General features: G+C 52.3%; 2 protein-coding genes across 2 annotated transcripts; both read right to left on the bottom strand.

The window, feature by feature from the left end:
- Positions 1–2784: 2784 nt before the first annotated feature.
- Positions 2785–4855, bottom strand: LOC142363863 (uncharacterized). The gene is made up of 2 exons (XM_075441037.1): positions 4327–4855; positions 2785–3527 (listed from the first exon to the last, which is right to left on the bottom strand). Exons 1-2 carry the CDS (start codon positions 4549–4551, stop codon positions 3006–3008), a joined length of 747 nt encoding a protein of 248 aa, XP_075297152.1. The 5' UTR covers positions 4552–4855; the 3' UTR covers positions 2785–3005.
- A 1352-nt stretch (positions 4856–6207) lies between these two features.
- On the bottom strand, positions 6208–26997 carry PGS1 (phosphatidylglycerophosphate synthase 1). The gene is made up of 10 exons (XM_075441036.1): positions 26831–26997; positions 21755–21944; positions 20543–20620; positions 19347–19446; positions 18474–18663; positions 17943–18121; positions 16475–17008; positions 12127–12275; positions 9641–9783; positions 6208–7811 (listed from the first exon to the last, which is right to left on the bottom strand). The coding sequence occupies exons 1-9, from the start codon at positions 26995–26997 to the stop codon at positions 9664–9666; spliced, it is 1707 nt and encodes a 568-aa protein (XP_075297151.1). The 3' UTR covers positions 6208–7811; positions 9641–9663.
- Positions 26998–27225: the final 228 nt, after the last annotated feature.

Genomic DNA, 27225 nt, shown 5'->3' on the forward strand with positions numbered 1-27225 from the left:
GCCGGTTTGGCAGCGTAAGCGTTTGCTGAACGAAAAACATCGCTTGCCAGCGCGCGCTGGGAGAGCTGCCTGTAGAGCCGTCCTCTGGCAGCACCTGCGCTCGCTCTGGGGCAGGTCGCGGGGCTCCAGGGTCTCTGGATTCAGCAAATCCTTCTGGAAGGATTTGGGAAAGAAGTGCAGAGGCTGCGCCAGCTTCAACCATTTTGCTCTGACTGGCAGCAATGGGACAAAGACTGCAAATTTGCAGAGTTCCAGAAGAAGCTGCAGGACAAGGACAGGCGGCTGGCCACCGTCTTCTGCCAAGGCTTCGAGGACTGCAACTGCCTGGCATCCGCTGTGAAGGTACGCGTGCCCCAGCTCAGCACATCCTTGCCCGAGCGCCGGAGGCTGGCGGCCAGCACGGTGCCCGCAGCCGCACCCGTGCGCGCGGGGGTGACCGCGGGGCCGTCACCGCGCCGTTGCGGTGACGCTCTGGAGCGCGGCAGCCGGCGCGTCTTTCCCCCGCAGCTGGTGCAGATGTTCTCCTCCCGGCTGGAGCGACCCTGGATACAGGCTGAGGTTTCCCCCTGCTACTTGGCCCTGCTGGGAATGTTCATGGCCGAGCTGGAGATGGTGAAGGCACTGTATGACGCGCAGACCGCCCCGCCGCAGCCAGGCCCGGGGAGCGCGGCCGTCAGCAGGAACATGCCGCCGGTGGCCGGGCAGCTGGAGTGGGTTCTGGAGCTGCAGCGGCGGCCGAAGGATGCGCTCGTCTCCGTCAGCAGCAGGTTCCTGGAGGAAACGGGGGGCATCGAGGTGAGCGGGATCCTGGGTCGGTGCACGCCGTGGCTGTGCCCAGCCCTCTGTCCCGGGGGGGCTGGGGACACCGGGCTGCTTTGGGGAGCGACCCACCCCTCCGCTGCTCTCCTTGGTGCAGCGTGCCTGGGGATGGGGGTCTGGCGTGACCTGGGGGCAGCGAGCTGGGGATGGGGTCTGGGGTGAGCCGACAGTCAGCCCCAGAGTCAGAGCCTGCCGACCCTCACTGTGCAGGCGGGGATGAACCTTTCCTCAGCTCCTGTTTGTCCTTAAAAGTCCACCACAAATAACAGCCTGGAAACAGCAGCTTTTCCCCAGCGCAGCCCAGGTTGACCTGGGGAATTAGAGCCAGGAAAACCAGAGCTGGGCTTAAAACCAGCATCATCAGTGCTGTGGTCACCGACGTTTCTCAGCCACGCACTGAGCTGTTTAACGAAAAGCAGCACTTTGCCTCCTGACCTCGTGGCTGGATGCAGAACCAAGGCTGAGGAAAGCTTGGTTCTACCCCGGCATTTCACCACCTCCACGCGGCGCAGCAGGTCCCTGTCTGTGCTCCTGGCAGAGCATCTCACTGTCCGTGTTCCTGGCGCAGCCCGAGGTCAAGGTCTCCATCAGCCAGTTCATGTCCTACGTCCACAGGAGCGTTAAGGAGATGTCCGAGACCTACCTGGCCGTGGAGAGATGCTATAATTGCACCACGCCAAAGACCTTCCTGGAGCAGATAAAGCTCTACCAAAACCTGCTGTCGAACAAACGGAGCGAGCTCACTGCCAAGATCGAGAGGCTGGAGAAGGGGCTGATGAAGTTGCAGAGCACGGTGTCGCAGGTGCCTGCCCACAGCATCGCTCCTGCATCGCGCCCGCTGCAGCTCCGATGGGGGGGCAGCAGGAGGCACATCGCCGCAGGGCGGTGACAGCAGCCACGAGGTCCCCGAGCCGTACCCATGGGCTCACTGGGGTGCACAACAGCCCCTTCCCCTTGCTGCACCACCAAGGCAAGGCAGTAGGCGAGGGGACGTCCAGGACAGACAGACCTTGGGCATGCACCAAGAGGGGCCACCGAGTAGGGGACCGGGAACAGAATGTGGAGGCCAAAGCATGGGAGGCCGTCTGGAGAGGATGGAGGCCCTGCAATGGGGCGCAGGGTTCCCGGGTGCACCCCACGGTGCCAGTGACGCTGCGCAGGGTAGCTGGGTGTCCCCAGCCCAAGCAGGGTGGCAGTGCCCTGCTGCAGCCGCTCTCTGCGGAGCCAGAGCAGGAACGTGGGGGGAAGGAGTGATCCCCGAGCCCGTGCTTCAGCCCAACAGGAGGGGCTGCTGTTGCAGAATATCCACCTCGTGGCACGGTGGCTGGGCACACTGGAGAAGCTGGTGGAGCGGCACAGCCTGGGCAGCCACACCGACTACCGGGTGTTCATGAGCGCCGAGCCAGCCCCCAGCCCCGAGGCACACATCATCCCGCAGGGACTGCTGGAAAACGCCATCAAAACCACCAGCGAGCCACCGACGGGCATGCACGCCAACCTGCACAAAGCCCTCCACCTCTTCACGCAGGCACCCTCACCCCACCGCGCTCGCGCCCTGCGCAGCCGCTTCCTCTCGACCGCTTCGGGCCAGCACGGCCGGCTGCCCCTGGCCCCGGGGTTTCGCGGGCTGAGCATCTTCGGGCGCATCACTGCAGACACGCGTTCTGCGCCGGGAGCCAGCCCAGCCCCCGGCCTGTCCTCCTCGGGGTGCCCAGAGCCCCCGTGTGTCGGGACGCGATGTGGGGGGCAACTGGTGCTGCCCGAGGGTTCCCGAACCACGGAGGGTGCCGGGTTACTGGTGCCTTTCCCAGGGCTGAAGGCCGGGCTGCTGTGGGTCAGTGCCCCCAGCACGCAGCCTCACGTATCAGCGGTGTGAGCGTGTGTATGTGTGGGGGGATTCTGAATTTTTTTTATAAACAAAGATACTTCTATGCTTTTTTCTTTCTTTTAATAAACAGCCCTCCGTTCTCCCCTGCCAGCACCCGTTCATTTTCAATGGAGGGATGGCTGATCGCGATATTCACTCGTTCACTTGCAAACCCACTCTCGCTCTTGTCCCCACTGCAGGACACGCTAGGGATGTGCAGCAAAGAAACCCAGGTCAAATGCGTCCTGTTTGCACTCTGTTAGTTCCACGCAGTGGTGGCCGAGCGGCGCAAGTTTGGCCCTCAGGGCTGGAACAGATCTTACCCCTTCAACAGCGGTGACCTGGCCACATCCATCAACGTCCTGCGCAACTGCCTGGAGGCCAGCCCCAAGGTGAGGGCCGTACGAAGTGACCGTACCTCAGCACAACACACACGACAACAATCAACCTTTTTTAAAAAAACGCACCCGTTTGCTGCGCACCCGCCTTCTCTCGAGGAAGCGCCGCGCTGCCGGCAGCTCCTCCCCTCCTCCTGCACGCTCGGGCCGGTGAAGGTGCAGAGCCCTCGGCGCGACTGCGCGGGGTGGAGAGCGGGCGTCCAGCACCAGGCTGGGACGAGCGCCTCGGCGCTCTGTTGGGTTTTTTGTTTAAAGCACTTTCCACCTAAAAAGCACGGCCTGCCCCGAGAGTGAAGGTGCAGCGAGCAGGACGGAGTCTCACCCTTCGGAGAGTCCTGCTTTCCCCTGGCCTCACAGGCACGGTCAGCGCTGACCTGAACGAAGAGCGGACGGCGGGGGTTCAAAGGATGGACGGCTGTGTCCGTACCAGGACAAGGCGAAGTCTGTGGGTGAACACAAGAGATGCCTGAGACAAGGTCCCCTGCCTTGCTCCGCCACCAAGCCTCCACAGCTCTGGGGTCTGTCGCTCCCCTGGACACCAGACAGGACAACCCAGCAGCCATCGCTCCGTGGCCCCGCAGCTCTGCAGTCACGTGCCGCTTCCCCGGGCTGCAGGGGACTTCTGGGGAGCCACGCAGAGAGCCCACGCGGAGCCTCTCCTCGCAGGTACCCTGGGACGACCTCCGGTACCTCTTTGGTGAAATCATGTACGGGGGGCACATCACAGACGACTGGGACCGCCGGCTGTGTCGCACCTACCTGAGCGAATACGTCCGCGAGGAGATGCTGGCAGGGGAAGCGTGCTTAGCTCCGGGGTTTGTGATCCCTCCCAGCTTGGATTACAAGGTGAGAAAGATTAACCTTGCCCTTTGCTGTGGCAAACCACTGCTCTGGATAAATGCGCACGAGTCAGAGTTCCCTCATGCTAACCAAGGGGGAATGCAGGGGAAAAAAAAGCTTTGGTCCCATGGAAACATGCAGAATCACTGCAAAAACAATTCCAGTGGCCGGGCTGGTAAGGGAAAAACTTAGGTAAGATGTGTGTAAAAATCCATCCTGAACAAGCAGCGCCAGCTCGCTTTGAAGCAGCAGCACCAAACCAAAGCGCGCTGCCGTATTCTCAAGGCTGAAGTGACACTCGGGCGCCTTTGTGCGTGCCTGCTAAACCGACGCCCGCGCCTGCCCTGCGCTTAGGGCTACCACGAGTACATCGACGACAACCTGCCCCCCGAGAGCCCCTACCTGTACGGCCTCCACCCCAGCGCGGAAATCGGCTTCCTGACGGTCACTTCGGACGGGCTTTTTTGGACAGTTCTGGAAATGCAGCCCAAAGAATCGGACGCTGGAGGAGGCGCGGGTGTCTCCCAAGAGGAAAAGGCAAGTAAAGTCTCTGCTTCGTTTCAGCAAGCCACGGCAATTCAGAGGCCAGGGGGGGAGGACAGCTGTGGGCCCACACACAACGGACATGAGAACAGGACCCGTAACAATAACCGACTTCTTACCAGCGCAAGAGAGCACAGAGCCGTGGTTCTAGCCCAGTACTAATGCCGCAAGCCGTCAGCTGGAGAGGGGGAGTTGCTAGCGCAGAGCTCAGGAGCGACACTGCAGTCTGCTCAGCTCCTGTCTAGTGTCTGTTTCAGCGTATTTGCACCCGTTTCCCTGTGCCCAGGCTCTCCTTTGCATTTCAGTAACTTTGCCGCTCTTTGGCATTGGCAATGTACTTAACACGAGCAAACGCTGCACCGTGCCACAGCTGCTGAGCAGGCAGCGTGGCTACCGCAGCCCCGGGCAGGCGAAGCCCCGGGCGTGACGCCCGACGGTCCCCGTCCCAGCCTCAGCGCTCCCCGCTCCTCCCTGCCCTCGCATCGATCCACAGCCCAGGCGGGCAGGCAGCTCCTCACGCAGATCGTAAGACCATTAGCTGCTCTCCTCCAGCACCTCCGAGAAACCCAGAGGGTAACGGGAAGGGGCTGAAATGCTGCCCCAGCGTATTCCTTCTGCTCATTCCGTCTGAACACGAGGTGTAGTTACAAAAGTCAGCCGTGTTCAGAAAAGTGACTCTTTGACGGGGTCCAGATGCACCAGCAGCAAAACGCGGCTCATAGGCCACGTCCTCAGCAGCTGGACCAGGCTCCGTAACTTCCATTCATGATGGCAACTACTGAAAATACAGATTTTTTTTTTTTTTTTTAAAAAAAAAAGGAAGGGGGGAAAAAAAAAGTTTTCCTTCTGACTCCCTGGATTTTACACTTGAGTTTCACAGCCTCCTCTTACCTTCTTGGCTATTCAAAAAGAGCTGCACCTTTTTAAGATGCACGAGCAGTCAGTAAAAGAATAGACAGAGGAGAAAGCACAGGAAAACACAAAGGCAGGAAAAAGAAATCTTACTAAGCTAATTAGCTGTTAACCCACAGCACTTTTCCTTAGATCAGAGCAGTTCTGCCGCATATTCTTTGCAGGTGAAGTCAGTCCTAGACGAGATTATCGCGAGGCTGCTGGAGCCGTTCAATATGGAGGAGATCATGGCGAAAGCGGTGGACAAGACCCCGTACGTTGTAGTTGCCTTCCAGGAATGTGAGAGAATGAACATCTCGACCCAAGAGATCAGGCGCTCTCTGAAAGAGATAGACTTGGGCCTGCAGGTAGGCGTGAGGCAGCTCCTGGAAAGCACCTCTCCCCACCAAACGATTCCCCGCGATTCGCCAGCGGCTGTTGCTCGATTCAAGCCTTGTCTTGTTCAAAGTGCTTGGCTCCCCTCGCTCACACTCTTACAGATCCCGCTGTGCTGGCTCCGGCCAGACGCTGCCAGCCTCCTGCTTCGCGAGGAGTCTGAGGCCAAATGCTTCCACCAGTCTCGCTTTCTTCAGATAAAACTGCCCAGGCTTTTCTCTTCTTTAAAGGGAGAACTAACGATTACGTCACACATAGAGGAGCTGGAGAACGCGCTCTTCTACGACAGCGTTCCTGAATCCTGGACACGTTACACCTATCCCTTTCTCCTTAGCTTAGGAGCCTGGTACGCAGACCTGCTCCTTCGGATTAGGGCGAGCAGATTTCTTGTGAAAGTTAAAGCTTAGGGAGCAAGCGGATACCACAGAAAACCAGGAGCCACCTCCATCAGTGTACAGTGGTTAACTGGTTTATTTTGTAATATTAACTTAAGCAGTTTGAAGTACCTGAAATGGCCTGTTACCCAAGAATGAGAGCAGAAGTCTGAAAAGGGTTCACCACCGGAGTATATCACTGCTTCAAAAGAATATTAGCTAACCCCATCATAATGTTATATGTCTCAGAAGAAAAAAATATTTTATAAAACCATCTATTTTAAGTGTGGCTTTGTTAAAAAAAATACCAGCAGTATTTACTGCCATCCAAATTCGTGGTTTAAGTTTCATTGCTGCAGTGGAATCTGCTATTATTCACCCCAGACCACCTCCACCCTAGTCTGCCCATCTGGAAGACGACCTGAAGCTTGCGTGTTGGGCACAGTGAGGCACCAGCTCTTTGTCACCTCATACCTCAAAGCAGTACGCTGCTGCTCAAAGGCCACGCTGCACTCTGAAGCACTTGGCTGGTTTTATTTTCCAGGAACTGGAAGTCTGGACAACAGACTTTGTACTGCCTGCAACAGTGTGGCTGGCAGGATTCTTCAGCCCCCAGTCCTTCCTCACTGCCATCATGCAGTCCACGACCAGGAAAAACAAATGGCCGCTGGACAAGATGTGTCTGTCAGTGGAAGTGACCAAGAAAAACCGTGAGGATGTAAAAGCTCCACTCAGAGAAGGCTCCTACGTGCATGGATTATTCATGGAAGGTAAAAGATTGTATCTTTTGTGAGATGTTTCAGACATGGAGGAAGCCCCGTTCAGCCTTAAAAACTCTTGCACGCAGAGCAGGTGTTCGTACTCATGGGCTTATTTGGATTTGTACAGCTTTTGCGAGAGCTCCAAGCAGCAGAGCCTTTATGCGGCACTGCTGTCAGACACGCCAGCTGAGGGCAGCACCCGCCCAGCTCACACAGTTTCACAAACCAGAAGCTGTTTGTGGAAATTCAGACTGCGTATCATGAACCCAAGGACCGAGTTGTCTGAGGCCACACGGCTCTAGGGAATAAATATATCACACTCTTATCTGATGTGCAAGTAAGATGAATCAGGAAACTCAGAACCTAAAGCTAAAAACGAGGGGGAATGAGATGGGCAGCATCAGCAGAGCACCGAAGGGGTCCACTTAGGACAGCTATCGTAGTTCCCACCACGGCCAAGTTCTACCTTCAGCTGTGCAACTTCCATGAAACTCCTGCTGAAGGGATGAGTGGGGACAGGATTTATTTAGACATCCCACACACAGTAAGGCAAAATGCATTCATGAGTCACAGTGAGATGAAAACACGTTAGTTAGCCCTAACGACTACAAAGCCATGGGTACCCAGCCTTCACACCCCACCCTCGGCTCCTTCCCACCCGCAGCAGTTAGGAAAACAGCCCCCTCTAAGTGGCGAAGCCACTGGCAAGCTGGCACCCTGACAGTCTCATCATGTTGCAGGCGCTCACTGGGACATCCCTTCTGGTGCGATCGCAGACGCTCGGCTGAAGGAGTTGACGCCGATGATGCCAGTCATCTTCATCAGAGCCATCCCTGCGGACCGCATGGACACCAAGAACGTCTATGAATGTCCTGTCTATAAGACCCGGACGCGAGGTCCCACCTATGTCTGGACCTTTAACCTAAAGACAAAAGAAAATGCTGCGAAGTGGGTCCTCGCCACTGTGGCTCTGCTCTTACAGATCTAAACTTCAATGACTGTGGAAAACAGCAAATGCTTTTACTTGCAAAAAACCTCAAAGTTGTGTAACTCAGACAAAGTTTGATTGTAACAGAACTATTTTAGCCAAGTATCAATAAAAACATTGCTGGAACTGCTGTCATGTGGAGACTGCTCTTAAAATACGTGGAGTTTCTCACGACGGATACTGGTTTTTAGTTGGTGGTTTCTGATAAAGTGCTGGTTGAGCGCCAGGCCACCGATGGAAGCCAAACGGAACAATTGCGTGCAGCTATCCGGATTCCTTTCCTTCTCATAGCTCTCTGTCTTTCCACAGCTATTTGTTTGATCGCTTACTGCAAACTGTGAGCAGAAATCATCAAGCCGTGTGCACGGCAGACTCCTGCATGGCAGCACGCATCTGTTCAGACCAGGTGGACGCAGAAAGGTGCAGATTTGGCCCAGTTCACCAACACACCAACCAGCACATCCCAGAGAAAGTCCATCTGCCAGCAGATCAGTCTCTGAAGTATGTCCCTTTCTATTTCTAGGCTACAGAAGCTACTCTACCCTTTCTTTCACAACACATAATAGGCCTAACTGCTGATACAAATTGGGTGTTGAGATCTGCTCTGGTCACCATACTGGAAGCCAACGCCCGCTGCTTTATCATAAAATAATTTACCAAAATTCCACCCCATGAAATATCTGAACAATTAGTTCTAAAATGCAGCTGCACAAAACTGTCCTCACAGCTAGCAGTAAGAAAAGCCACATGGGGAGGCAAGGGGAGCTGCTTGTTTCTTTATAAAGTAGTAGCACTGAGACTAAATTACCATTAAGCTTTACGCTTATCTTCAGCTTTTTCAGGTGTCAGAAATCCCTTTTGTTGGCAATACAAGATCAGAACACAGTGCACACGCTCTGCCAGAGAAACTCATGGGCAGCCCAAGCCTGCGCTCTAACACATTTTTGTCTGGCTTCCCAACCAAGTTCTTTGCAGGGTGTGCATTACGGTTTGAGCTTCCCACTCAGCAAGTGACATCCAAAAATCACACTGGCACCAAAAATCCTCTCATGCCCTCTCCACAATTCATGAAGGACACTGATAACACATCTTGACATGAAGGAGCCAGATACACAGCCCCAGAGATGGAGGCCGTATTTATGTAAATAAATAGGATGTGTGAACACTCAGCGTCAAGGGCACACGCTCAGGTGCCAACTGCATGGACTATGTGCACAGCACAGAAAAAAAAAAAAAAAATCTAAGAGTGATTCCATGAAGCTCAGAGGGGCTCCAGTTACTGGGCAGCTGAACAGCCAGGCAAACCCAGCACGCTGTGTGAAACAGAACGGCAAAAACAACTGCCCCTCTTAACAAACATCTACAAGGTTAAAGCAAAGCCCTGATCAGATAAAAAGAAGACAAAGTATTTTAAATACTTCAACAACGTTTTCTGTAAGCTGGTCAAGATAAAAACACAATCCTTCTCCACAAAACTCTGAAAGGGACATTTCAGAAATGGGAGCTTTATTTCTGTGCATGAGAAATACCCTCGTATGGGTTCTCTTCCACTGCCCCTTCCAGAAATTCTAGTAGATGAAACCCAATACAGACCCTGAGCAATGACTGCAGTCAGTGGCAAGAACCCCAGAAGAGAGATGCCTGGTTTTTTCCCCACATCACCTATGTTTCCATCATCTACTTCTTCCACAAGACAGAGTACTGCACTTCTTCATTGCAGTCAGTGCAATACAAATTCCCCGTAAGAATGGCAGAGAACTCACCCAAAGGAGCAGCTTTTCTTCTTTCAAAAGAAATTCTTGATCAGAGGTGTTACCAGCTTCACCCACAGTTTCACGTAACGATTTGGCTGCTCAAATGTTGATGATGAGACTACACCTGAGCAGAGGTAAAGCTGCTCCTGCTCCTATACAGGAAAAGAAACATCATCCCGGTAAATCCTACGTGTTAAATTACATAATGGCCTCTAAGAAAAGTGAGTTCTCAGATAAAACTGGCATGGATCCCGCCAAAAGGATGTCTCCTTTCTCCCACAAGCCTGAACATAAGACCCTCACTCCATGCAGCACAACTCACACGCAACTGAACCATCAAGGAGCGAGCACAGGATCTGTCCCTCACACCTGTCCACCACAGCACTCCACCTTTCGATGACTATCAGTACGCTAAGTAACCGAACCTCAAGAATTAGCAATTTAAACTCTACAAAGAGCAAAGGTTTTGCCTTCTTGTGCCCCACAGCTGCAGGAGAGCTAAGCTTCAATTTCAGAAAAATCCTAAACCCCTTGCTGTAACTGCCAGAAAAGGAAGCCTTACCATAATCTCAAGAGACTGGCTTACGCAGCTCTTTCTAGGCAGAACTCAAGCGCTGTGTTTTCAAATGAATATACAGTCATGATTTCAACTAAATTACCAGAAACACTTAGGCTTCTCCAGTGTGTACACAATACCGCTGAAGGAGGAAATGAACCATCATGATGATAACACACGCTTGCGTTGCACGTGAAAGCAGCTGTTTGATCAAAGGTAGAAGCAGTTTTCTTATCAAAGCCAGTTAGGTTTCCAGATTTGCAGGCAAACAAGGAGCAGAGCAGCTACTGTAAGTCAGTTCATAACCTTTTTTTCATTAGCTAAGCTGTTACAAACAACATAAAATCCTCCGCACTGTTTAAATTCAGGATGGAACAGGGAAGCAGGAACCAAGCATAAGACCAAAAAGATGAAACAACAACAGAAGGAAGACATCTGTGTGCCAAATCAGTCTAACTTTAGAAACCCAAATGCTCCAAGAGCTACAGTCAGCCCTGCACCATGGTCATCCGATATAGCGAGGTCATCTGCTCACTGGAAGCAAGACCATTTATCTGAACTGAAGTTCAGTTCATTCAGTAGAACATCCAAAGATACCCAGACCCCTCAGATCTCTTCCCAAATCTCATCACACGTTTATAAAATGGAACTGAATGTTACATAGGCAAAGTGATTTCATGGCAGCGTACCAGTAACGTATTAAGTCTTCTAAACAAAGACCACAGAACAGCAAACAAACAGCCAAAATCAGCTTCCAGCAAATGGGAATGGCTTCAGGCCCTGTAAATTAGATCACTGCAGCACTATTTCAGAAAATTCCTTTGTCATATTTTCATTGATTCTCCCCTTCCATTAGAAACAAGTAGAGGCAAGATATGAATTGAAATATCCAAGCAACTCTTCCAGTAATAGAATTGTTTTTGATTAGATAGACTCTGACTCATCCTGGGGAAGAGCCCTGATGCAACAGGGCAATTCCCATTGATCTTCAAGACAACCGTGCCTTCTTATGCCAGGACTTGGCTTAACAGAATGCATTTTTGAGATCCCTAAGTCCCACACAGAGGCACCAAACCAATTTGCTTTGTATCAGAGCACTACAAGAGAAATTACTTGTGACACTGTCAGTTCCAGCAGAAGATTCAGAGTCAAAACAGCTGGGGAACCAGGCAGGATTTAGAGAAGCAGCAAAAGTGCTGAGCAGTACAAGCTGCCTAACAATAAAAAAAAAACCAAACAATAAACCAAACCAAAAACCTGGGATACTGAACATTAAACCACTGAAAAATGTTTGTCTAGATTCCATAATGTCTTATTATTATTCACAATTATATTATGTCATATAACTTCAGAGACAATCCAGCCAGCCCAGAAATCCTCTTACTGTAGAAACTACACTAAGATCCCCTGCCTCTGTTCACCTCCACAGCCTGTGGGCAGCCACCCAGAAGCTAACTGACCGGCATTTATACTCCTACAAAGGATTTCCCAAACGCCTGAGAAGCAAAATCCTCCAGAAGTCCCAGATCAGCAATTCAAAGGGCCTGACCTCATTATCCTAGAGCACGGTGCAACCCTGGCAATGCACAGACTTGGAGGATAAAGCCCAAGAACGTGCTGCGTGATCAGCGAGCAGAGGAGGGCCAGCAGATCCTGGCTGAACGCTGTCTCTCGGCATCCAGTGCCTGAGCACTCCCAACACTCGAGTTCACCGGGGACACATGTTCTTTCCCGTTATGGCCCCTGTTTCCCAGAAACAGGCACTCGCAGCAGGCATCTCATCAATAGTCACTTAACTGACAGCTCCTTGAGACTTCCTATGCTCGAGAAGGTTTTGAATTATTGTAGCTGGAGGTTTTTATTGCAGCTGCGTCATCAGCATTCCCTGCGTGACCAAGAAGCACAACATCATGTTATCTCCCCGCAATCAGCCACTTACCTGATGGAGTTGCTGCTGCAAAGCTTTATTTTCTGTCACTATCGCAACCTGAGCTTCCAAGTCGCGATGAACCGATCGATACCCGAAATTCGGCGAGCCAATGAGCGTCAGGCAGGGAAGGTCGCTTCCCGCCAGGTACAGCCAGAGGCCTGCAAGAAAAAGAGGAGAAGAAAGGAAGCGTGGCAGACAGAGGAAACGACCGGGGCAGCCTCCGACAATCGCTTCACTTAGAAGAAATGAATTAAACATGTTAGATTACAGTAACTATAAAAGATCACGACACAAAGCAAGCCTCCTCACAGATGGTCTAGCATGTCCTGTACAGCTTCGTACGAACCTTGGGGTGCCCGTGCACAGTGGCATTGTCCAAACTCGTGCTCTTAACACAGGGCTGCAGCACGCTCGGTGCCGCCCTAGGGACACATTCCCAGGAATGTAAATACACTGCATGGAGGGGCCCCCAAAATAATCTGGAACAAGTCACTATCATCAGATTAGAGGTCATTTTGCACCACGGCATATCTCAGAAACACCGAAATAAGACAAACAGTTCTTCAGTAAAGAAAAACCTACAGCAAGCAGCAGAGCACCAGGCAGGCCAGGCCTGGGCCAGCAGTTCCCGAGCTGGAAGCGGTGCAGCTGACAGTGACTAACCCCCTTCCCGAGACGACACAGGACAGGGACATGAAGAGGCATCTCCCTGCTCTGACAGGTGAATTCACACGAAATTAAGACTAGTAGAGAAGTGCAAGCTATTACACCCACTCGCTTCCCGAGGAGACACCCAAAGATGACATCAAACTCTTGCCAGGGCACAAGGCTCCCTCCACTCACCACCACTGCAGTCACACACAGCTCTGTCAGCAACAGCAGTAAGCGTGAGACAGCCTAGGGCTGCTGTTCAAGCACAGGATGGAAACACACTACTCGTAAGCACCCCACTGTAGCACGGGAGCAAAGCACAGCTAGGGATGCCACAGGAGAGCCAGGAGCATCGCCAAGCAGAGCCTATGCAGCCATTCTCTGTGTGTAAGTGGATCCAAGCAGTGTTTGCTCTCCACTTAGCGAGGCACAAGCGCTCAGAACAGCCCTGGGCAGGTCCCTGATAGATGGCTTATTCCTCCTGCAAGTCACACAAAGACTACAACAAAGAAACCGTCACATAAAAACCACCTAGTCCTTAATATAGAAGCAGGTTTCCTAACTCAACCCCAGAGCAGTTCCAAGAATGCCTTGAGTAAGAAGCTGCCGATTCACCACTGGTTCCTGTAACCTCCTCCCCGCCCCCACATCGCACAGCTTCGCTGCCACTTGCAGTTACAGCTCCGGCTCGGGGCTGGCACTGCCCTGACCCGGCGGCGGCACCGGCCCCACCGTGGCTCACCACCCGCTGAAGAAGGGCAGGACCCCCGACGCAGGGGGCTCCGGAGCCGCAGAAAGCACCCGAGTGGCGCAGAGACTCGGCAAATTCTGCCACCAGACAGGATGGCTGCTGCGTGGTGCCCGGCCCGGCCGCAGCACGAGGCTCCCAGCAGCAGGCCAGGGCTCTGCCTGGGGAAGCAGCTACGAGGAACACGCTTCCTCACTATTTCTAAGCAGTCACGCGGAAGCCCTAAAGCCTTTATGGTGTCTCTGGCTTTACGGCCACCTGGCAGGATCTGCTCAAACAGTGACTCACCTTTCCAGAAAGGGGAAGCGCAGTTTCCCAGCCGCCATTCAGTTGCAGTCATGCAGGTTTACCTCGCAGCAAACAGCCACCTGCCCAGCACTCTGCCGCCCAACATTTGCAGGGAAGGGACCCTAATGCTGAAGGACGTACCTGTGTCACCCACGGCACCACACCCAGAAATGCAGCAGAAGACAGGCAGACGTGCCCTGCTGCGGGTAGGCTGCACGATGTTACACCCGGCAAAGCCCCTCTCCTCGCAAAGGTTTGCATTTCCTACTCAACGCTCTGCTGCAGCTGCACTTGCACCAAACCGGCCTAAGGACAGTCGCAGCCCTGGTGGGAATACGCACTGCGGGAAGTTGTGCATGAGGATGCAAAAGGTTTTAAGAGGAGCTGGAAGGGTGTACAAACAGCAGCCACAGCGTTTGGTGTAAAGGGTGTCTTTCATCTTAGTCCAAAAGGGAAGTACTAATGGGCACTACTTGCTGCTAGGGATCTCACGTCCTCTTCCAGGAGCCAGACTCCATGTGCAACTGCCCTTCATCTGTCTGCAGGGTTTCCTCCTTTTCCCTCTTCTGCCCTGTCCTCTCTTTCACACACACTATGCGACTCCTGCAGAAGGAAACCGGATGAATCAAACATGTGCCAAAGGGCAGAGCATGCCAGAGAAGGGAGCTACAAGCTGATCCTTCCAGCATCCCAAAGAGGAAACAGAAAGACGGCAGCAAATATCTCCGACTGTCCCTCCTGCCAAGCATGGGAGCTGCTGAACTCCTCGAGCCTGGTATCCCCCTCTCAAAGAGCAGACCGTACAGCAGATAGAGCCCAAAGCACTTCCACGAGAAGGCACAGCTGGCCCAAAAAGCGATTGACTGCCACGTGCACTTTGGTAGCTTGGAAAAGCAGCCCATGCGTTCCGAGCTCAATCCATGCCAAACCACAAAATCCCACTCGGAGTCAGCAGTGCCCAGCAAGAGGAGGAACCTGTGAACCACAGATCGCCTGAGCACGTGCTTCCTGGAAGACAGACCACACAAGACTTCCCAGGCAGGCAGGCACCTCCTGAAGCTGCCCTGGGCTCAGATAAGGGTTTTACTGCACGAGAGTTACCGATCTCACCGCCGGAGAGGCACAACACTTGGTAGAAAGGTTTGTAATTTCAACACAGGGGCAGCCTAGTAACACTCACGTGTTTTCTTTAGTCAAGAGAAGGCCTACTCAGCAGCTTTCTCTCCCTATCACCTCTGAACCTTCTTCCGAACAGCCCTGCAGGAAGCTGGGCAGATAGAGGCATTCCCACAATCATTAACTGCCAGTCTCCTTAAACAAACAACGGGAGAACAACTCCGGAACAGGAACAGGCTGGATCCCGGGGGCCGCATCCTTCCCCCGTTCAGATCAGACACGTGCTGCAAACAATGGAAGTGCCCCCCAGCACGCTGCAAAGCCAGCTGGGGACGCCTGCACGCTAATTAGTGCCAGAGCGGGTACGCTTACAGTAACAGAGCTGCCCCCGGGGACCCGTGAGCCATCACCGGAAGTGACACAGGGACGCGGCGCAGAGCTCTGCCTGCAGAAGATTCAAGTGACAGAAGATGCTGTGGAACACGGCAAAGATGTCCCAGCCTAGCCGAGGGCCATGCCTAACCACGAGACCCAGTCATTTTGTGAGGCGTTCCGCTGGCACAGTCACGTGAATCAGACTTCTCAAAAAAACCCCCACCAAATCCTCAATTAAGTAGACTTCCTAAACTATTTGCATTATTAAAATCTACTACTAAGTAATCAAATACTTACTACTGCGCATAAAGTAGGAGAACAAGAGAGTCAAGGACTGGATTTTCTGGAAGGAAAATTTAGAGACACAACCAGCAACAACCACTTAGGGGAAAATATTCATGCTTTGGTCAAGGTGGCATTGGGCTTGTGAAAACTGCACTAAATCTACCCAGCAAGAAAGAATCTGGGGTCTTCTACAGAAGACCATGATGGCAGCATTAATTATTTTTGTTTATTAACTACAATTGTTAAGCAACATTCATTTCTCAGCAACTTCCCCTCCAGCTGCCTCCAGCTCCCAGAAGGCACATGGGTGCATTTATTCACCATGCGGCACTTTCCTGTATGCCGTAAACAGAAGCTGGTACAAACTCCTCACCACCTGGATCATCCCCACAAAGACCTGCTGCCAAGAGAACACGGCGCCCAGGACCACTGGGGAGTCACCACCAGCAAGCTCTCTGCTTCTGCTGCAGATCCCACTCTGGGGTCCCTGACACAGTCATGGCTTCTTGTTGCTGGAACTGGCAAGGGGGATACAAGAAACTGAATCACAACTGTTACTGCGACCACAAACACATCCAGATGCTTCCTTTCCTTTCACATCAAGGTCCATATCAAGACAGTGAGTTGCTGTCACCACAGGGACAATTCTTGTACAATCTCTGGGGCTCTATTTGAATCAGAAATCCATAGGCAAGACATGACTTTGCATGGTTGTCCCCTGAGTGATTCAAACCATCCAGGTTTATGCAAGCCAGCTGTTTGAACCTTGGATGAGTATTTGGATGTTAAGTCTAGACTCGGCACACAGCCGTCCCCTCTCTCGTTGCACAATCCAAACACATGCAAGTCTCAAACGCCTTCTGAACACGTCCTCTTGGGAAATGGACTTCTTACCTTTGGCATGGAAAGTCCACCCGGCCCTAGAGTACTCCTGCAGCTGGACCCTCTCCTGCTGGTGAAGGTAGCAGACCTCACTGTAAAACTGGCGTTCAATGTAAACATAGGCAGCAGGGATGGCACCCGCCACCCCTTTGGCACCAAAAAACCCATTCACCTCCGGTGAGGCCAGAAGAATCCGATACTCAGCCCTAGTGCCCAGAATGAGGTCCATGTAAGCTTGTGTCAGGTTGAAGTAGCCAGTGGTAAGGTATATCCTGGCATCCCGCTCAGCCTCTGTCAGCAGCGTCTCTGTGACCATCTCATCTATTTGAATCCCAAAAGGTTTCATCTGGATTAAGGGATAGATCCAGGTGTCAGGTTCTGGTTTCAGACCCCCAGATGCTTGAGAGCCTTTGTGGGACAACAAGGAGGTGCCTTGCTGGCTGCTGTGGAAAGTCTTTGTGTGAAGGAGTTCTTGTCGTGTCCTGGCAGAGTTGATCACCTCCATGACTCTTCGATTTGCTATCTCACAGTAAGCCATCTTGTCTCCTGCAGGAAAACCACAAGAGATCATGTCTGAGACCTGAAGGTGCAGAGCTACGCATCACCTATTATGTAGTGGGAAAAACTACTGACAGGACACCAACATCGGAACAAAAACAAGCTAACACAAAACCTATACAACTTTCTTCCCTAAGTCTCAAAAATACATGTTTTAAGGTTAGCAAAGCTACATTACAGAAGAAAAACATTCAACTTGAAGAGGGGTAAGAAACTCAACTAGCAGCAGCTAGAAAAATCCACTGAGAAATGAAAAGACCAGGTCAAAGCTAAAATGGTCACCAAGAACTGGAACATACAAAATAACCTACTGCCCGCAGTCTAAGCTCACATCACACAGCAGTGCACAAGGCCAGGACTAAAACTTCGTATGATGCAATCAGCCTGACAGACATACGCCCTTCTCTGCCCACTTCAACACTTGCTCTCAGCCCTCCTAATTCAATATTCTTTTGATTCCCAGAATACACTCAACTACAAAATACTAATTACCAAAAATACATTCATGAAACTTTCAGAATATGTACACAAAGAACATGCAGAATTATAAGCATTAATATGAAAAATAGAAGGAACCTTTCAAGCAATGTAAGTTCTAGTTTAAGGTCATAAGCAGCAGAATTATGAAGAAGCAGTGAGACAGTGACGGAGGAACTTTTAGCCTTTGCACTCTCTGCCAGATCAGCTGGTGACAGCCACCATGCTAGGAACCCTCTGACCGATCCAGTCTCAAAACTCTAGTGATTTTTATTTTGATTTTAATAACGGATGGCACAGAAATGGGTCACCCTGCAGTCTGTAAACAATGCCCAGACACTCAGCAATTCACGGATGGATAGAGTTCAAGTCATCCTTAAGCCCTGGCTGTCCCTCCCCTCCCCTGGGTCACGCCACCCAAGCAAGTAAGACAACTCCCTCCTACCTTGGTATGGGTGTACCATCCCCTCCATCATCTGGACTGTATCATCCCGCTGTAACTGCAGAGACACATCCCCAATCGCATCCACTAGCTCTGTGAAGAAGTCTGCAATCTCAGGAGAGTCCTGCAGGAGAACATAGCGGTCCTGACGGTTGGTGAAGTACAAATCACTCAGGTTTGCGCTAGGAGAGAAAAAGAAGAGTTCCAGAACAGAGCACAGGCATATGATACTGAACACCCCAGCCCAGGTTACAGATCTCACTCTGCACATAACTGGACTAAAGTACAAATTGGCCATTTCCTTCTGAATCATGAGAAATCTTTCCTTTTTCCTTTTGAGAAAGACTCTTTCATATAAGAATCTCATGTGGAAGAGCAATGGTTTCTCTCCCATCTCAGAAGAGCATTGACATAATCACTACGAAAAGACCAGACGACAATAACGAAGTTCAGACAACACCGGTAGCATGCACAACCTTGCCTCAAAACCTCAGCCAAACGAACCACAGCAGGGCCTGAAGAGGCAGGACTCACCCGCTCAGGATCACATTATCATCAAAGAGGTAGACCTTGATGTGCTGCAGTCCAATGGTCTCATTAAAACGCTCTGGAATCAGGAGCCTGAGAAGCCCACGCAGGTTTGGGGTGTGGAAGAGGGACACACGGACTTGCTCGGGGAATCGCTGCAGCAATGGAATTAGCATTGTTCGAGAATTCTTCCTGCCTGGGAGACAAGGGGAGTTTCACACACAGGACAACACCAGACAGGGGATACAGCACGGCAGCTCCTCAGCTAGAAGCTGATTACAGAACGAGTGCCCCTCTCATACGCTGGCACTGGACGTATTTTCCTTTTTTCTCTTTTTTTTTCCCCCAATCGCTTTCATTTGCACTATATCAGTACTGAAACTGACACCCAGAACTGTAAGTTCTTTGACAAATGGACCTTGGAAACGGTCACTGAGCAGGTCCAACACCATTCAAGCTTCTTAATTAAGACACACCTAGCACAGTTAACTCATGCTACAAAAAGTCACCACAAAAGTTTCCGGTTAAGCGTACTGCCACTTCCAACAATTCCCACCTTCCTTTAAAAATGGAAATATGAAAGAGTATGATGAGTAAAGGCAAATGCACTGACAAGTGAACTGAGCCAACAAGAAAGCACAAGTTGCACAGAGCAGAGTTTGGCCTTTCTCGCTGCTACCACCTATTTTTGGAAGAAAAGCTGCTCAGCTTGGAGATTTTCTGGGAATAAGTAGTTACTGGTATACACAAAGCCAGTTTTTAAAAGGTATGATTTCAGCAAGTAGGTCCAATTGGTCAAGACGGCCTCTCTGAAAAAGGGTTTATCCAGCCTAACTGTAAAATAAGCCTTTGAAGAAATCAAATCATCATCATATGTACCCCGAGATCCCCTGGTGTAGTCCAGAAGAATGGAAACTCTGAGGTTAGATGATCCTTTTGCTTGCAGTGATTTCTCCAGTGTTTCTTCTAAGCAATCCACCTGCAGAGAGAGATTCCTCTACTCACTACAGAAAGCAAATAAAGCTTCATAAGGAAAGTGTTCAGCAGCCAGGAGGCTGGTGGCCATGAAAGCTTCCACACCCTCCCACGAGTCTTTCCTAGTCATGCAAAACACTGCTAGTTTAGACTTTGCATCCGCCAGACTGGCAGCCTACTCTGTCAGCCTAAAGCAATACATCAAACACATTCTTCGAGCCTCTGAAGAGCAATTATTATTAGCAGAAAGAGTCCCAACATCATTCCCAAATCACAGATTTGCATTACCAAGGAGAAATCTTGGTAGGAGTTCACAAATGATGCAGAGGCAGTTTTGCTCCTTAACTTCAAGGCTGTTTGTCACATGCAAATTCAAACCCTGTGTACAAGCCCAGACAAAGCCAGGCACAAAACCCTTGCAGGACTCTCTCCACCTTTACCCTGCTGCGGAGTTGCATTGTAACTTAAGAAACTGGCCAAGGTCAGGCTTCTCCCTAAAGGTCTCGGGTAACGCTTTTATTGCTAGAGGGAAGAACAGGAAACAGAAGAGATAAACAACATGAAGCAAAACTGACCTCTGTCTTTAATGCAGAGAGCTAACACTGCATCTGCATACTGTACCTGGAGGACAAAACATAGCACTACATACTTACAACTTTAATCGTGTTCAGGAAAAATTCCAGAAAAAAGAAAAATTCTCCACGATCCCACAGTCCTGCGCAAACCCTTTGAACACTACGCCAGTAACCTCTAACAGCCTGAAGCATCCAGGCTCATCATCCCCTGAAGAAGTTCAGCAGTTCCACAGCTCTGCACTAGGCCTAAAACAGGAGCGCCATACGCCTCCCTTCCAAATTTCTCCCTCCCCCACCCCACATACAAGTACACAAAGGCAGCCAGGAACCCTAGAAAACCGCCCAGGAGAGGAGAGAACACATGTAAAGTGAATCCCTACAGGAAAGTTATCAGGACGTTACAAGCTCACACACTGCACCTCCCACACACCTCCTGTACCTGCAGGAACAGGATGCTTTTTGCAAAGGCAGGCATTTTCTCTCTGCATTCACTTTCTCCCCTTGCCAAACCCTTTCCACACTCACCAGCTCCTGTTCAAGGAGCCCCGTTCCCAGGTATAGTGAAGCCATCACCACTCGACGCTTGGCTGTTTTTATCTGCACCTGGAAGTAGCAGAAAATAAGTTTGGTGTCATCCTCGGTCACCAGGAGCTAATGGCCCAGACCACGGAAGAGCTGTGGTTCCCCCGAGGAGGATCACTTTAGCCTCATCACAGCATGGTCTCCCTTGCCTTGCAGAAGGAAAGGCAGAAGGATAACACACTGACAGCAAGGACGTGAAACACACCCGTCTTTACTGAGCAACACCAGCACCACTGCTGCATCCAAAAACCAAGACAGAAATCAATGCTTTCTGGAAAACTGAGGAACACACTCCGGTAGCTAGAACTATTACAAGAGCAGCTACCAGGCAGTAGCTGCCACACTGGGATTGTATCAGTACTGGCAACCCCAGCTTTCATTCTGCAACTGCTTTAACCCTTTGTATCCATTCTGTGAACTAGCTGGAACCTAGAGACCTTCGTTTACAGAGCTGTCCTCCTTCCCCCTGTCCTCGCCACCAACGGATGTCATGGGGGGGAGCTGCTGTCTCCACGGCCCACCCAAGCCTTGTTCTCCAACAGCTTACCACGGCGATCGGAGATCACGTTTCAGAAGTACTGGAAATTGCTTTAAATATGCATTGTGAAAAGCCTCAGGCAACTGAGCTAATCCAAGAAATCCTCACCTCAGCCCTACTCCTTACCTAAGGGACGCAATGTTACAGGACTCGCGCTGTGAGGACCTAAGCGACCTTGGGAGGGACTGAGGGAGCTGTGCTGGGTTCGTATCGCAGAGGAGGCTGGGGGGCTGACCTAACAGAAGCCTGCAACTACTGGAAGAGTGGCTACAAAGATGGTGGAGCCAAACTCTTCATGGTAATTACAGCTGAGCAGCAGCCACAGGCAGCTTTGGAAAGTTCAGCTGTGACATCAGAAAAAAACTGGTAAACTACTAAGATGGCACAGCACTGGAATTGCTTACCCCGAGGCAGAACCTCCAACCTCGGCTGTTTTCAAGACTCAGCTGGCCAAAGCCTGCCTGACCTCATCTAGATGACAACAACCCTGTTGCAAGTAGAAGGTGGACTGGTAAGCTGCAGGTGCTCCTTCCTAACAACTTGTCTATGATTCTGCATAACCACTGCAGCTTCCAGCCCCCAAAATCCACTCCCGCAACTTGGAACCTGCAACTCACCTTCAAGAGTTCATAGAACTCAGCTGGGGACGAAAGCACCTTGACATGCGAGCTGGAGATCCCAAACTCCGGCACCAGATTCCTGATCCACTGGAACCTGTGTGCTCCTTCTGGACAAAGGGAACACGGCGGGGCCGTGATCACAGGAACCGGAGGGGTAAGCAACGGGGCTAGGAGAAGCCATGACGATCTGTGAAAAGAAAGTTGGAGAAGTTCTGTACGATGGAGCCTTCGCTTCCCACAAGCAGCCTCCGGTAGGCAAAGCAAGAGCTGCAACCGGGGCCAATACAGTGTAAGGACCCACGATGGTAACAGTGCCTTTCCCTTTCCATAATCCCAGCTGAACCGCCAAATCCATATCTAGAAATAGAAAAACACAAGAAAGCAGGTGGGAGAACAGATCTTAACATCATCAGCTCCTTCCTCTTATCGGCAGGGGAGACGAGAGGAAACTACTCTTCCATCAGAACAGGAACGCAAGAGAGGAAACAGGCTGGAAGCTGAGGAACTGAGGATGGGAACTCTCCCAGCCACCCACAAGCCAGACGTCCAGCGGTGCCACCGTGGTACCAGCTACCCCTCTAATCAGTCACTTCTAAATTGCCGTTATCACACACGCGTCAGCTTTGCCATGGCGACAGTCACGTCCAGCTCAGCTCTCAGCTGGGCTAAAGATTCGTTGTTTTAATTTCAGGTAAAGACATCTTAAAAATCACACTACTCTAAAAGTTCCTTAACAAAACAGAAAAATGCCTCAACCCCTCAAACATATCCAAAAAAAGATCTGCAACACGCAGAGCGGCCAAGGGCAAGTCCTAGCCAAAGCAACGAAGTCCCATCCCCAGAATGGCCTACGAAAGGATCGAGGTGCTTCAACGGGTCAGAGCCGAGAACCACAACTGAGGAACACCAGGTAGCCCTCCACGACGCCACTTGCATTCTGCACAAGTACTAAAAGAAGGTCAAGACTTCTCTTGCAAGCTTCAAAGTAACTGTAAGGGAAATGGCAGGAAGCCCATTCTTACAAAAAAATTTCAGAACAAATTTAATTCCTTTGAAGTCACTTCGGGAAGAAACCAACTCACTGCTAACAGTCATGCTTCAGGGGGTGACAAGAAGCAAATGGCATCCTTCCTCCTCTGGAGGCTTCATGCATGCAAATCCATCAAGTCATACAATAACCCTGGTAGGAGTCCGTCCACATGACAAAACCACATTTCAGCACAATTAGCAGCAGCTGCTCCCATGAGATCCAGGAATCCACGGGCAAGGGACTGAACTACAGCCCCAAACCTGACAGAGAACACTCTGGCCCGCAAGTCCTACTCGTGGGAGTCGGGCTTGCTGTCAGGACAGCACCAAGGTGGCTGGTGCCAGCCCCGAGGAACGCCAAGGCCCCCGGGCCAGCAGGCAGCCACCACCCTGTGACCCATCCCCACGCATTCTGCCACCACCACGTACCAAGAAGAAACTTGATTATGACTTTACCAGAACTTGTTACAAGGAACTTTTAGGTTTTACCACAATCCAAAGCCCAAATTACCACAGATTCCAGGAATATGATTTCACTCCTTTGCTTCATGATAAAACACTGGATCTTCGCAAGGTTTCCGAACACCCTTACGCAGAAGCCAGGCAGTTTGCAGTTGCGTTTCCTGGAAAATCCACTAGTTTGTCACCGACTATTCATCGCATCAGAAATCTGAGTCAACTTGTGCAAGAATTCCTAGGATGGCAGTTTTCAACAGATCATGTGGGCCAGGCTCAAGCTTGACACCCACAAGTTTTACAGATTACCAACACAGGCTGTTAAACACAATGGAAATAGCCCATCAAAGATGGTTAAAAAACAAAACAAAACAAAAGGCAGAAAATAAATAAAAGAAATCCTGTTTTTCAAGCACACTCTAGTCAATCTTTATAGAACCCGAGCAGGACCTCTGCGCGTCTTTGCTCGACTCGCGTCTCGAGGCACAGGCACACGCTGGGAGCAGAGACCCACTGCTACGCTACTGCCAAGCGAGCACGGCAAACCGAGCACGGAGGACTGAGCTACACAAATTCAGACTAGCATCCAAAAATACTTTTTTTTAAAAACAACAAAATGCACAGCTTGCAGAGCAATAACAAAGGCAGGGCTACAGCCCAGCCCCGCCAATTACAGATCGCGTTCTCTGGAATTATTCCCACTGAGGTAACAGTGGCAAATTTTATGCATTTTATGAAAACAGTCGATCAGCAAGAGGAGATAAATGTTTTCCTTATCATTCCATTGGTCAGCCCTGGCCAGTTATACTTCCAGGAGCCAGCAGAGTGGCCGAGAAGCCACTTCCCAGAAACATGATTCCACGAAGCCATTTTCTGGCAATGAATACGAAAACTGCAAGTTAAACTGCATCCTCACTCCTACGTGGCCCAACGCTGGGTTTCTGGATCGAGCAGGCGCTCTTCCGGCAGTCCTTCCCGGTGCTGCTGAGGGAGTAAAATCGATCTGCGTCACCAGCACTATTTGGTATGAGCCTTCCGATTAACTTCATACAAGTATTGATATCCACTAATTCCATACTCTGGATTTTTTACTGCCTACGCAATTCAGAGTGTATCTACACTGCTTGATCTTTTAATCCAATACTGAAATTTTAGAACTTCTTTAGTGTTGAGAGCTGAAGGCTTTTGTGATTATCAAATAAAGCAGTATTTTGCTCCAGCCAACAGTAACAATGGCACCGCAGCCGTCTGCCAAAGCGGCAGCTTCTACGCACCGGAGACTGAAAATAGCTCAAGTGACTACCCAAGTATGACACCATCCTTTCAGCAATCAGAAACCGTGTAACGTTATGAAGAAATCGTCAAAATTCCATGCTTCAACAAACCAACTTTCAGAGAAACAGAAAACGGGGCGGGGGGAGCCCTTCCCATGTACTCCACATCATCAAGTTAACCGGAAAGCGAAAACAGAAGTAAGAGGAACCACCTCAAATCTTTTCTGCATAAAAAGTTGACCCTAAATATAAATGAGGGGTTTTTTTGTGTGTTCTATTTTTAAAAACTGTGGTTTTGGTACACAAACTCATGATGGAGCCGAAACACTTATTCACTGTAAAACCTCATCTGCAGAGCCAGAGGTGAAGTGAAACTGCAGGATGCGGCGCCGTCCTTTCACCCACGCATACGTCACCGCACGGGGGGATCTACAGACCTCCTGCCTTTGAACTCAGCTGGCTCTTTCCAGGGCTCGGTCTAGTAATTTATCTACGCCAAAAAACACTGATGAAACCAACAGAGAAGTTGGAAAATAATTTCCTTGGCTTAGCCAGGAACACACAGCAGAACACGGGCTAACGTGGGGCTCTGAGACAGCAGCGAGGGCGACTGCAGCACGTCCGCTGTCCAGGGGGAAAAGGAGCGTGAAGACATGCTGCGACACCGGAGATGCCGCCCGTACAAAAATACGTTTAACTCATCCAGAAGACTGTATCAGGCAGCGCACCAACTACAACAAAACACGGCATCCTTCCAACGCTCTCTTACCAAGCACAGTGCAAAGTGATGCCCGAAGACTGGGGGGAAAGGCCTTTTTTTAAAGACTCTTTCGAAGCATTTTGTGTGATCACTTCTGAACGCAGGATGTTCTACAGAAAGACAATCATCTCTGATTCATTAATGTTTTGGTTTTAGTATGCATTGTACTCCTGATTGCACAGCCCCACAAAAGCAGCAGCAGCGCAGTGGCAAAAACAAGGAGAGGAGCAGCTGTTTGGGGGAGCGCAGTGGTGGGAAGACGGACAGGAGGAAGCACAGACGGAGGCTGTGGCTGTGCATCCCCTTCAGCACGGCACACAGCCACAGGGCACCGAGCAGGGCAGATCCGACCCCACAGGCCCAGCTGAGCAGGGCAGATCTGACCCCACAGCCCCCACTGGCCGCCGAGCAGGGCAGATCCGACCCTGCAGCCCTGTCGGGTGCCGAGCAGGGCAGATCCGACCCCACAGCTCCCGTCGGGCACTGAGCAGGGCAGATCCGACCCCACAGCTCCCGTCGGGCACCGAGCAGGGCAGATCCGATCCCGCAGCCCCCGCTGGGAACCAAGCAGGGCAGATCCGACCCCGTAGCCCTGGCCGGGCACCGAGCAGGGCAGATCTGACCCCGTAGCCCTGGTCGGACGCTGAGCAGGGCAGATCCGACCCCACAGCCCCAGCCAGGCGCCGAGCAGGGCAGATCCGACCCCGCAGCCATGCTTCCCCATCCCTTCTGCTCCCTGGGGAAGGAGAGAGAGGAAAGGGAGAGTCTGGGCATTTTTCAGAGGTCAGCGCCTGGATCCTGCTCACTGTGCAGCTGCCCAAGGGAGATGTCAGGAAGAGGAGTGAAGGCCCACTCCTCCCCACCACGGCCCACTTAGATCCATTTAAAAAGACAGAGAAAAAGCCCTGTGAGCCCAGTCTGACAATCCACCTACTCCAGCGTAACGCTGACAGCCGCTGGAAGCAGCAGCCCCCGTCCCCACTCACCGCTCCCGTGCCAGGCGCAGCCCCAGCGCAGGCAGCGGCGAGACCTGTCCTCACCCCCCTTCCGCGGGGATCCCACCCCCCACGGACACCCCCGGCCAGGCACGCTGCACCCAGCGCCCCAATGCCGGCACCGCCGCCCCGCAGGCTGAGCCGCACGGCGACAGCCGGGGCACAGCGATGCCTGGCAAAGGGGTAATCATCGCTCCGCTCCGGAGGGACGGCAGCGGTGAGGGGAACGAACCCGAGGGAAGCAAAGCACCGCTGCCGCTGGGGCGGGCGGGCAGCAGGAGCAGCTGAGGCCGCAAGCAAGGAGCGGGGCCAGGCCCAGGCCCAACGCAGCCAGCCCCTTCGGCAGCCGCAACCGCTCCCGCGGCAGGGCCCGCGCCCAGGCCCGCACTGGAGGGGCCGGCCCCTCCCGCGCTCCGGCTCTGCCGGGAACGGAGCGGGGGCGGAGCGGCTCCCGCCCGGGCCTCCCCGCACCACGCAGGAGCAGCACCTGCCGAGGGCTGCGGGGGGGAGGGGTGCCGGCGGCGGGAGCAGCGCGGCGGGGCCGGGCGCGGGGCCTTACCTGCGGGCGCGGCGGTCGCGGCCGCGGGACAGGCGGTCGGAGAGGCGGCCGAGCAGCGCGGCCAGGCCCAGGCGGCCCCGGGGCAGCCAGGCCGAGAGCCGCCGCCACAGCGCCGCACCCCCCGCCGCCATCGGCCCCGCGCGCCTTCCGCTTCCGCCCGCTGCCATGGCGACGCGCGCGCGCACCGCGTTTCCGCTTCCGGTCCCCGGCCCAGAGCGGCGGAGCGGTGCCTCCGGGGAGGCCTCGGCGCCCGCCGTCAGCCCCCGCCCTTCGGCCCGGCCCGGCCCCGGCCCCGCGGTGTGGCGGGGAGGGGCGGCCCTGGGAACTCGGTCGCCGCCCCGGCCGCCTCAGCACCCCCCCCCCGGGTGTCCCCGAGCCCTTCGCCTGCCCCCTCC

Source organism: Opisthocomus hoazin, chromosome 21 (assembly GCF_030867145.1).
Source record: "Opisthocomus hoazin isolate bOpiHoa1 chromosome 21, bOpiHoa1.hap1, whole genome shotgun sequence".
NCBI lineage: Eukaryota > Metazoa > Chordata > Aves > Opisthocomiformes > Opisthocomidae > Opisthocomus > Opisthocomus hoazin.